The sequence below is a fragment of the Tupaia chinensis genome, unplaced genomic scaffold, assembly GCF_000334495.1.
Source record: "Tupaia chinensis unplaced genomic scaffold, TupChi_1.0 Scaffold143646_1, whole genome shotgun sequence".
In the NCBI taxonomy this organism is placed as follows: Eukaryota; Metazoa; Chordata; class Mammalia; order Scandentia; family Tupaiidae; genus Tupaia; species Tupaia belangeri.
This window is the reverse complement of record NW_006203494.1, coordinates 923,528-935,288: the sequence shown is the minus strand read 5'-3', so window position 1 is coordinate 935,288 and position 11,761 is coordinate 923,528. Positions and strand designations below refer to the sequence as shown.

The window sequence follows — 11,761 nt, the reverse complement described above, 5'->3', positions numbered from 1 at the left end:
ACCCCCCTTCTTCTCTTTGGGGTTTGAGCACACACACACACACACACACACACACACACACACACACACGGCTGGTGAGACTTTTAACCCTGTGAGTCTGGGACGCGAACTGTGGTCATCTATGTCGGAGCCCCTGAACCCCGGTGCTGCTTTCCTCAAGACAGAGCCCCTGAAGCGGGCAACTGAGGCCTTTCATCCCACCACTGACACCCTGACCATGGCTGGCCCACGGAGAACGTGCTTCTGCCATCAGTCCTCCATGGGCCAGAGCCCCAGGTCACCCGACCACACGAACCTCCATCCAGGCTCCGGGACGCCCGCTTGCTTGCAGTCCGCTCGAAGCGCGGGGCAGGCCTGTCGATGAGCGCGCTGGCCTGCCGGGTCTGAGCCTGAGTGCGGCCGCTGTATCGAAATTTGGATCCCAGCGCAAGGAATCTGCTTTTGGGGATGGTGTCTGTAGATGTCAGTCTGAGAGAGAAATCATAGTGATCATTTAAGATTACGCACAAAATCACTAAACATATTCTACAGTTCTCATAGTTTTCTTAGTTACTAAGACCTTTCCAATCGAGTAATCACTATTTTCATTTCATGTCATCTCTTGCTCTTTGTTTTGTGTTTAATTTTTGCCAGAGAATGTGTGTGCTCAGAGAGAGACGGGGAGTGGGGGCAGAGGGGAGCGAGAGAGCAGCCCTCACAAAGGTCACACTGCAGTCCCTCCCTTCCTTTCAGGGTTTCGGTGCCCGTGTGTGCCAGGCTGTGCGCTTCTCACAGAAAGCGGCATGTGGGTCCAGGTGCCTGAACCACCATGCCCCTGGCTGGCTCTTTAAGGTGGTTCTTTTCACTTAATTTTATTTATTCATTCATTTATTTTAACTTGACCAGACACGTGCATGTGCACACGCAGAGAGAGAGAGAGAGGGGGGGAAAGAGAGAAAGAAGCCGCCAGGTCCGGGACTCGAACCGCGGTCGGCCATGTGGGAGGGAGTCCAGTGCTTCTCCACCACGCCCGCTCTGGGCTCCTCTACATCATCTGTGAAAGCCACCAGTATAATGTGATGGGGGCCTGTCTCAATGATGTCATCTCGTATTTCTACAGAGAGGGCCTCAGAGCTTGCCTTTTTTTTTTCCCGTAGGATCTACGTGCTCACCAGAGAGAGACAGCGAGAGACAGTGCGAAACCACCCCTCAGAGGGGATGGCCACTGCAATCCTTCCTCGTCCACTCTCCTGACCCTGGGCATGCTCTTTCATTTCTTTGGGATCCTGGGCACGCTGACATGCCTTGCGCGATTTCTTTAACTACCAGGTCAGGGGGTTGAACTGTCATCGGTCACGTGGGAATCCAGCACTTTTTTTTTTTTGGAGAGGTTTTTGCTATAGGACACATGTGCTTGCCAGAAAGACAGAGAGACAGAGAGACAGAAAGCGAGAAATCACCCCCCAGAGGGGATGGCCATGCCGCAATCCCCTCTCCTCCATTCTCCTCTCGGGATCTTGGGCACGTACGCACATGCGCTCAGTGTGAGTTTAAGCTGCCGGGTCCGGGACTCGAACCGTGGTCAACTACATGGTAGTCCAGCAACATAGCCATTATGCTAACTGCTGGTCCTCATTCCAGCACTTTAACCACTATGCCACTTACTAGCCTCTAGTTTTCAAAATACTTAAATTTGTTTTAACTGGGAGCATGTGCTTGCCAAAGAGACAGAGACAGAGAGGGGGTGAGAAAGCACTCCCCAGAGGGCAGGCCACACCACCGTCCTCTGGCCGACACGTGCTCTCCGGGGTTTGAGCACACACGTGCACCCAGTGTGTCTTCAAGCTGCCCGGCCTGTGAGGCCAACGGTGGAACGAGTGCCATCAGCCCTGCCGGCCCCCAAGCTGGCCTCCACGTTGTGACAGGAGCACAGCAGCCTCGGGACGTCCCTGCAGTGTCCGTGCCATTCAGACACGGGCACTGGCTTCAGACCCGAGGGCTGGTCACAGGCAGGGCTGCGCGGCTGGGGCCGAGTCCTGCACCCCGCAGGACGCTGGTGTCTGCACGCCGGACCCTGCTCGGGGTAACCGTTGTAACGGAGATCTGGCATCGTCCCAGCTGTCTGGCCCCACATTCTCCCCACAGTGCCCTCCGCACCGTCTTGCTGGGCTGTGGCATTTACCACACTGCAGCCAGCCACACCACGCACACGGAGGGTGGCGGGCGAGGGCCACGGCGGGCGAGGGCCGCGGCGCCCTCAGTTCTGCGGTCCTGTTGAGCAGTGTCTGATGGGAATCAGAGGCCAGACTATGTTTGCTGAGTAAATACAGAAATTGTTGTATCGAATGTAGCCTCGGGGAGCACCTCCTCCTCTGGGACCACCCTGTGCCCCCCAGACGCATCCCTTCCCTCCACAGGGGACCCCACGTTTAACGCAGCCTGTCGTTTGGGGTGACGGATTCGAAGTGCCACCGTCCAGCAAGTGAACCCTGACTGCGGCTGAGATCCGTGCCACACGGTCATTCGGTTTCGCTTTCTTGCCCTTTCTGGTTTTCCCCCTATTTTTATTTTTATTAACTTTTTTGAATTGCCAGAGGGCACATGCCCTTTTTGCAACCTGACCTGGTCGGTTGGACTGTCATATATATATATATATATGTATGTATACTTTCTTTTTTCTTTTCTTTTCTTTTTTTTTGCAAGTAGTCATTTTTATTTATTTCAACAGCTTTGGAATTTGCAGAAATCTTTGCATATTTAACCAACAAATCCACATAACTCCTCTGCTCTCTCTGTGAGAAACTAGAGAAACGGGGATAAGGAACTCTTGGTTTTGGAAGAACCATTCCAACTGTGGTTTTAACTTTTCCCTTTGCTTGAGTTGCTGAACTAGCTGCCGGCTCATTTTCTACAGAACTTGCTGAGGCATTCAAATTTTCTCCTATACGTCTGTTAGATAAAATACACAGTTCTTTTAAATTCGGAGCCATGGAATGATCTTTATAATTTTCTTGGGAGAAAAATGTCTTAAGGCCATTTTTAGGAGAAACATCCCAGTTTAATCTTGGCTCACTCATGGCCATCTTGGTGCTCAGCATCCTGGATTTTTGCTTCACTCTAACTCAGAATTGTGATGTCTGGCAGCAAAGGTTCCAATAAAGGCAGGAGCCCTTTTTATACTCAACTCCACGCACACGCCACCCTCCTGGCTCCTATATGTATACTTTCTGCAACCTGACCTGGCCGGTGGTCTGTCTTTTATATATACATATGTACACTTTCTGCGACCTGACCTGGCCGGTGGTCTGTCTTTTATATATACATATGTACACTTTTTGCGACCTGACCTGGTCGGTTGGTCTGTCATATATGTATACTTTTCAGGGCACATGTGCTTGCCAGAGAGACAGAGACAGTGAGAAGTCACTCCCTGGAAGACGGCCATGCCACAATCCTCCTTCGTCTCCTCTCGGAATTCTGGACACACACTCTCCTGGCATGAGTTCTAAGTCACTGGGTCCAGGACTCAAACTGTGGTTGATTACGTGGAGTCCAGAGACATAACCATTACACCATCTGCTGGTCCCTGATTTTAAAGATGATGAAAACATAAAGAAATGTGTTGATGCTAAAAGCTAAGATTCTTGGGGCCAGCAGGTGGTGTGGTGCTTGGGGCGCTGGGCTCCCACATGGCAACCACGGTTCAAGTCCTGGACCTTAAGACATGCTTTCTCACTTTCCCTCTCTCTCGCTGGTCAAATTAAATAATAATAATAATAATAAACTTTAAAATAAATTCTTTTTAAAAAATTGAAATTCTTTATCAAGTAAAAGATGTACCCTAATGCCCCGTCTTGAAATGAGACGCACAGCGCTGTTTCCTTGGCTTCTCTTCCTGGGCACGGCCTGCGTCTCCCTGGCCCCAGAAGGTGCAAATGAAAGCAGACGGAGCAGGGGTCTCTCAGGCCACTCATACACAGCCAGGGTCACTCGTGGCCTGAGCTCTGCGGGAAGCAGAGGACGAAGTGGGTGGGCACAGGTGAAGTGGGTGGCCTTGGGGTGACAGCTACCTAGGCCGGGTGACCGGCACAAAGGGAGCACGGTACCCTGCTGCTCTGTGTGCGATGTTCCGTAACACAGGGACTTCTCTTTAAAAGCCAGGCTGATACTCAGTCAGCTCTTTTCTCCTTTTCTCTTCCTTGCCAGAGGTGCACGCCACGCCAGAGAAAGAGTGCGCCCCAGTGGGCATGGCCGGCTGCAGTCCTCTTCCTCCACCTCTCCCTCGGTCGGACTTGGGAGGCGCACGCACACGTGCCCAGCATATGTCCCAAGCTGCAGCTTCCTCTGCACTACTGCTTGTTAGCTAGCTTTGATTGTTTTCCATAGGGAGCACGTGCTCACACGACAGCGACAGTGGAGGCAAAGTGAGGAATCACCCTCTGGGGCACGGCCATGCCACAATCCCTTCTCCGAGGATTCTGGGCCCGTACGTCTGTGCGCCCCGCATGATTTTCAAGCAGCCAGGTTTGGGGACGAAACTGCAGTCGGCCATGTGGGAGTCCAGGGATGGAACCACCACGCCACCTGCTGGCCTGTCTATGTACTGTTCTTAGCCGCTGTGCCAGGGCCGGCCCAGCCGCTCTCCTTTCAGGACTGTGGAGAGCAGCCAGTCTGAAGACGCGTGACCTTTAGGCCCGCCACGGCACACAGCTTCCACCCCAGGAAACGAACCCGGGAGCACTGTGGCCTCTCGAGAAGGGACGTCACATCCTCCTTGTCCTGAGACAGCAGACTCGCCTCGCCCCCTTCCTGGGTCCCTTAGCGCCAGCACGCCATCGGCCTTTCAGTGCGAGAGCGGCCCGGACAGCAGCACGGCCGAGTCCTGACTCCAACGCGAGGACCACGGTGGCCACAGAGCCCCTTGTGACCCTGCTCCTGCCATGCACAGCAGGCGCCCTGCGAGCCCAGGGGCTGCTTCTCAGCCCAAGGGACCCAACTCAGTTTTGCTCAGGGTGACCTGACCCGAGCTCGATGGAGGGCACCAGCCTTAGGGTTCCGGTAGCAGCGTGACCAGAGATGTCCCGGCGACATCGGGGAACAGTACCTGAAAAACGTGTGATGCTCCACACAGACCTTCCATAACTTCTTGGCTGCTCGGTAACTCGGCAGCTTGAACCCGATGGTGCTCTCGTACTGCTCCTGCTGGAAAAGCACACAGCGCGGGCGTGAACGTTGGTGACGCCAGGGCCAGAGGGGCCGGTGCCCTGGCCCAGCCGCACAACACAAGAGTGCTGGCAGCCGCGGACGTCAGGGCCCGTGACATCGCTCCCCCCCAGGGCAGTCTCCACCCGAGGAGGGGTCCACACCGCACCCGGGTCCGCCAGGAGCGGGACTCCAGGAGCTGCTGCTTCACGGACTCCGGGACAGCGCCTGGCACGAGAAAGCCCCAGCCAACGTGCGCCGCCCGACTGCTCTGAGCCAGGCAAAGGCTCCGTGGCAACTCCCTACCAAGGTTTTAAGGCCGGCTGTCCAGAACTGCTGTCCCCGCTCGCAGAGGTGACACGCCACACAGAAAAGCCGCTATGTGGGCGCAGCACTCTCCTGTCCCGGGTTTTACAGCCATCAGTTCCCTGACCCTCAGCTGGGGTGCTGAGGGTCCTGTTCGAGCGACAAGGAAGCCTGCCTTCGCTCTCTGGGGCCTTCTGCTTATGGGATGGAGAAGGGACTAGAATGTCAAAAATTTAAATCCCACCTACACAACTTTCTGTGCCACGGTCGCTCTTTACCACAAAAGTTAGACGGGCCAAGGTCAGAATGCCCTGAGGCTCGCCGACCTGCATAACTGAGTCACCTTACGAGCTCGGACGGCCAGCTGGCTTAAAGCCCGGGCCTGCGCCTGGGCCTGAGATACACTCTCGGTAAGCACTGAGCTACGTTCGTAAATAAATCTTAATCATATGCGGAAAAGGGGCAGGTGATAGAACACCTAAGTGATTCAACCTCATGAATAATTTAAAAATCTTATGCTACTCAACTTAAAAATATTTCTCCGTCAGGTTTTTGCTGGGAATAACAGGATTATTGATCCAAGTTTCGCTTTCGGCATGCAATGCGCACTCGCAGACGGGAGAGCCCGCAGACAGGCGGTGCGGGAGGGCGAGAGCACAGGACTGACTGCCCAGGACGCTCGGCATCCGGATGAGGGGACCACACGGCAAGGAGGACAGAGGGGTGTCTGGGGACGGTCTGTGAGGAAAGGGACGCGAAGGCCGTACCTCTCCAGGCCGAATCTTGATGAAAAAGCTGCTCCGTTTGTAAGAGATCTTCAGCACTTTGGGCCAGGGAAAGCGGTTGATTCTCAGCTTGTCTTTGTAGACCAGAAGGCCGCTGGAGCAGACGCCCAGGATGATATCCACTCCCTCCAGGTCCTGGGGAGAGGCGGCGGCTTTCAGCCTCGAACAAGCACGCAGCACACTGCCGGCTGCACGGGCACGGTGCAGACCCCACGTGCAACTGCAGCCTGAAGGCGCCCACGACCAAAACCAGTCACGACACACCAGTGAGGGCCTAGGACACTCGGACGTCTTCAGACTCACCAGCGTCCCGTGGGCCTCCCTCACAGAGGGCCACGTCTCACCCCGGGCCACCAGCCGGCCCCAGGTTTGTACAGCCTGCATGCCCAACTACCTTTCTGTCTTTGGGGCGCACTTCAGAAAAACGATCTGCTTTACTCCACTTGGGAGAGGAGCACTGCCTGACTCCATGCATTCTGGAACCCACGCCTCCAGCAGGAGTCGAGAAAACCCAGTGGCTTCACCCTGTAGGGGCGCCCGACCCGACGTTCTGATCTTCCTAGAGGCTGCTCACACTCAGGGAAGCCGCGGCTTGTAGCTCAGAGCAGGCGGGACTGGCCGCTTGGGGAAAGGCCATGGCCTTTCATTAGAACTCACGGGATTTGGTTAAGACTTCAGGTACCAGATATGCAGGTTGGGAGACTCCTGAAAGGTTGTTTTGGCCCGATCACTTACCAGGTACTTCAGCGTCCTGTCCTAAATCCTGCCAAGGGACTCTCTTGCCTACCCTGGGACACCTCCGGGATCAGGAGCTCGCTGCTACTGAGGCAGCCCTGCCCATCTCAGGACGGCTGCCAAACGACCTGCCAAACTGGACGGGACTGGCCATTTCAGAGTTCCCATCTTACCACCTCTACGTCCCTATCTTGGAGCCCCAGGGAAACCTCGACTTCACACCACCCTTAAATACGCCAAGGCAGTTCCTGCAGCTTCCCAGAGCGTACCCCTGGAGCTTCCCACCCTAATCCCTCGGCTCTTTCTCGTTGGACTTGGTTTTGCATCTGTTTCCTCATCAGGGACCTTAGTTAAAGTTCCTCGCAACGACCCTAAAATCACTCCCTGGGGCCTCTCCCCCATATCTCGCCCTCCGCGTCACGGCAGCTGGAGAGTAACGGGCTGCACTCCTCACTCCCTGAGGCCCGCAGGCAGAGTGGGAATGCAGCTCCAGCGGCTAACCCTGCAGTTCTCAATGAGCACCACTGCCCCCTGGGTGAGCGCCAGGCTCCCTCGGGAGGCCGAGTTTCTTTTTTTTCTTTTTTTTGGAGAGGTTTTTGCTATAGGGCGCGTGCGCTCGCCAGACAGTCAGAGAGAGACAGAGAGACAGAAAGTGAGAAATCACCCCCCAGGGGGGATGGTCGCGCCACAATCCCCTCTCCTCCATTCTCCTCTTGGGATCTTGGGCACGCATGCACACGCGCCCGGCGTGAGTTTAAGCCACCGGGTCCAGGATTTGAACCACGGTCAACTACATGGGAATCCAGCGACATAGCCATTACACTAACTGCTGGTCCCTCAGAACCACTGTTTTTTTTGAAGGTTTAAAAGGCCCAGGTCGGTGTCCCTGAGTCAGTGACGTGCCACGATACACCTCGGGCGTCTGGCAGAGCCGGGCTGCCCTTACCTTCGCCTTGTGGAGGTCAACGCCGTACATAGACAGCTTTTTGGCATTCTCAAGAAATTCCAAGTCGGCCTGAGCTGGAGTCATGGACCTTTGACGGAGTGAAAATACAAAGTGCCTTCAGTGTCAGCGCCAACAGTTATGGCGAGAACATTGGTACAGTCACTGTCACACGCACAAACACGTACACATCAGCACAGATACGGATGCAAGATATTTCCGTCTTGGAAGTAGATTAATATAGAGCAGAACTCCTTTTTAATATGAGTCCAAATAATTGAAATATGCCTTTAAAAACAAGATCTGGAGGAAACAAAAAAGTTACCAGAAAGTTACCAGAAAGTTAAAAACAACTACCACACAATTTCCGCGACGCTCCCTCCCTGTCGTCAGTCTTTTCCCCCAGCATGCATGAACCACTCATTTTCCTTGCCAAGGAGATGGCCAAGTCCCACCCTCTGAGCAAGGTGCAGTTTACAATGTCCTTGGCCTTCTCCCTCTATACCTCGGGACCGAGTTATTACGGAAATTCAACCAGAGGGCAGCTGATACTTAACGGGGGCCTCCTAGTGGGGGCGACTGGATGGAGAGGAAGTGTCGGGTAAGAGACGGTGCCCTGCCCGCGCATCTCAACAGCTGAGCTGGTGAACGCACGCCGCTGGCGGGGCTGCAGTAAGCCGTCGTCACTGCCGCGAGGAACGCACCGTCCACACGCGTCCTGCTCGTCCCCCTCTGTGAGCTTCCTTTCCCGGGAGGGCTCACGGGAGCCTCTCAGGAACCACAAAGCTGCCACACGCCCAGGGAACCATGTGAGCGTGTCTCCCACGAGACCAGGAGCTGGTGGCAGCGGCCGCTTCCTTTAAGGAGAGGTCTCTTCCCAGCCCATCTGTCTTCATCCTCACTGGAAAGAACAAAGGCTCTGGGACAACCAAAGGGGGACTGTCAGGAGGCCACAGACCTGCTAGGGACTCAGCCTCCCTAAAAGAGACGTTTCCACAAGCTCGGAGGCAGCACACCGCAATTCTATTTAGTAACGCACCCGAACGTGAAAATGAAAGAGGGAAAATGGGAAAGTTAAGCCATATGCAAGTCGGCGTATTCAAGTCATTAAAAGAAAAACAAAACTCAAGAATATGTTTTTTTTCCATATAAATTATATACTTTTCCATTGGGCCCATGGGAACATCATGATGCATTTTTGCACAGAAAAACAAAAAAACGTCACAACTTTTCCAACTAGTTACGGTTACTGCCCATTCTTTTTCGTTGTTTTTGTTTCTGATGGGCTGAATTTCTGGATTTGGAGCTTAGATTACGAAGCACGCCTACGCCCCACCTCTGAGGAACAGGCCCAGGGAGCCCAGGGAGCGCAGGGAGCCCAGGGAGCACAGGGACCCTGAGCACGGCGCAGGCCCAGGGAGCGCAGGGACCCTGAATGAGGTGCGGCCCAGACAAGGGGAGCCTGCTGCTCCAGCTGCGACCCTGGCTCCTGGCTCCAGCACCTGACAGCGCAGGGCCAGCGCCTCCTTTCATCTTCCTCCAGAGCCCCGCCCGGAGGGAGGACTTCCTGTCTGTGCTGGGCGGAGGAGCGTGACCGCTGGCCGAACGAGATGATGGCTGGGAGAATGACTGGGAGCTGCAAACCCTGATTACCACTGTAGTAAGCTCAGCTTCTCACTCTCCAGCTGGCCGTCCACCCAGAATAAAGTCCCAGGAAGAGAAAGCACTTGAATCCCTTGAATTTGAAGATAAATTTGGAAACATTAAATGAAGCAGTCAGGATACTCTTCCCCATAATCACTCTCCTAACCCTAAGAAATATTAATAGGGTCAACAGATCCAACCATGGGTGGTGGTGCACAACTAACCCCAGACATTGGGGAGGATCACAGGAGGGTCACAAGTTCAAAGCCAGCCTGGGCAAGACAGCAAAAACTTGTATCTTAAAAAAAGAAAGAAAGCTGAATACATAGTTACACGTCCAACCATGCAGTGCAATGCTTCTATAAATAAGCGCGCTTTAAATGCGAGTCAAGGGCAGGAGGTAAGGAGAGGTCCTTAACACTTTTCAGTCAGAATAATTGTATTTGAAGTTTGGCTTATGTTCACGTTTACAATTTTTCACATAATTTTGAATTTGTAAAATACCCTTAAACCTAAAAGCTGCGTAAACACCAACATCGAGCACTTTTCCTGAACCATTTGAGCCTAAGCTGCCAGGAGACAGCCCGACACTCCTGCGCGCTTCCAGCGTGCTTCCTGTGGACAAGGACACCCTTGATGTGGCTCAGCAAGGCGGTCAGGGCCGGAGGCTGGCCGGAACGCTGCGCCGCTCAGCCTCAGACCACACTCAGCTGTAGCCAGGGGTCGGGCTCGCTCTTCAGGGCAGCGCCCAGCTCACTCAGGACGAGGTGCGTCTAGAGTAGCTCCTACCTCTCGTCTTCTCCAGACCGGAAGAGTTCCTTCATCGTTTTTTTGTTTGTTTGTTTTTTAAATTTGCTACAGGGCGGGTATGCTTACCAGAGGCAGAGAAAGAGAGAGAAAGGGCGAGAAGTGAGAGAGCAACCAGCCCTGGGTGGATGGCCACGCCACAGCCCCTTCTCGTTCGGGATTTGGGGCATGCGCCCACGTGAACCTGCTCTGCATTTCAAGCCTCTGTGTCCGGGACTCCAACCACACAGTGGGCCTGAACACCAAGCCACTGGCTGACCCCACCTCCATCTTTAATGTCCATGACCTCGTCCTTCTGTATGCCACAGGCCAGTCCTGCGGCACGCCGTTGACCAACAAGCATTTTGTGGGAATGTTCTTGAAACATTTAATCCAATTGGATTTTGTGTCCTGACCATTTCTCATTATTTTTTGAGTATGTCCTTCTGGCACACTGCAGAGTTGGAGTATGCATGTGTGTACACAGGAATGCATGCATGTGCGTACATGGTATATATGCACACATGTACATAGGAACGCACGTGTGTGCATAGGAATGTATACATGTATGCACATAGAAGTGTGTTCATGTGTGCACATAGATATGTATGTATGTGTGCACATAGGAATGCACGCACACATGTACACAGGCATATATGTATGCACTGGAATGCATGTGTGTGCACAGGAATGTGCATACATGTGTGCGCAGGCATGTGCGTGTACCCATCTACATACGCATTTCTATATCTAGCCATATGTTGAAAACAACGAGTTCACACCAAAGCCTTCTTTTATTTTGAGAGATTTTTGCTATAGAGCACGTGTGCTTGCGAGAGAAACAGAGAGCGAGAAATCACCCCCAGGGCGAATGGCCACACGGCAATCCCTTCTCCATTCTCTTCTCGGGATCTTTGGCACGCACACACATGCACCCAGTGTGAGTTTAAGCTGCTGGGTCCAGGACTCGAACTGTGGTTGACTGGGAACAGGGGGAGCTGCCTGTGCAGGGGCAGTCTGGCTTGGGCTGCTGAGGCCTGTGCAAGGCAGGAAGAGTCCAGTGACATAGCCATTATGCCATCGGGCCCCTGCCGTCTTCTTTTTTTTTGAGCCAAGGCCTTGCTCTGTTGCCCAGGCGAGCCTCAAACTCATGATCCTCCTGCCTTAGCTGCCCCTGGTAGCTGGAACTACAGGTATGTGCCACTACCCTGCACAGAACCTCTAGCCATTTTTTTTCATTGATGACAAATCACGTGAGCACACATATGAAGGAGAGACTGCACCAGCACTGGGTCTGGTCCTGCGCCAGCCCGGGCTCGGCCGCCAGTCCCTGAGCACCTGCACTCACCATGTGTGCCCGGCGGGGCCGGCCGGGGCGGCA

The 11,761-nt window shown here is 53.9% G+C and overlaps 1 protein-coding gene across 1 annotated transcript in view; it reads right to left on the bottom strand.

Moving 5' to 3' along the window:
* EPB41 (erythrocyte membrane protein band 4.1) overlaps nt 1–11,761 on the bottom strand; it is a gene marked incomplete in the record, with an annotated part of 98,272 nt that overhangs the window by 58,212 nt on the left and 28,299 nt on the right. The window contains 4 exon segments of the mRNA XM_027766723.1: nt 296–468; nt 5,084–5,181; nt 6,255–6,407; nt 7,954–8,041. Coding sequence (XP_027622524.1) covers nt 296–468; nt 5,084–5,181; nt 6,255–6,407; nt 7,954–8,041 — 512 coding nt within the window.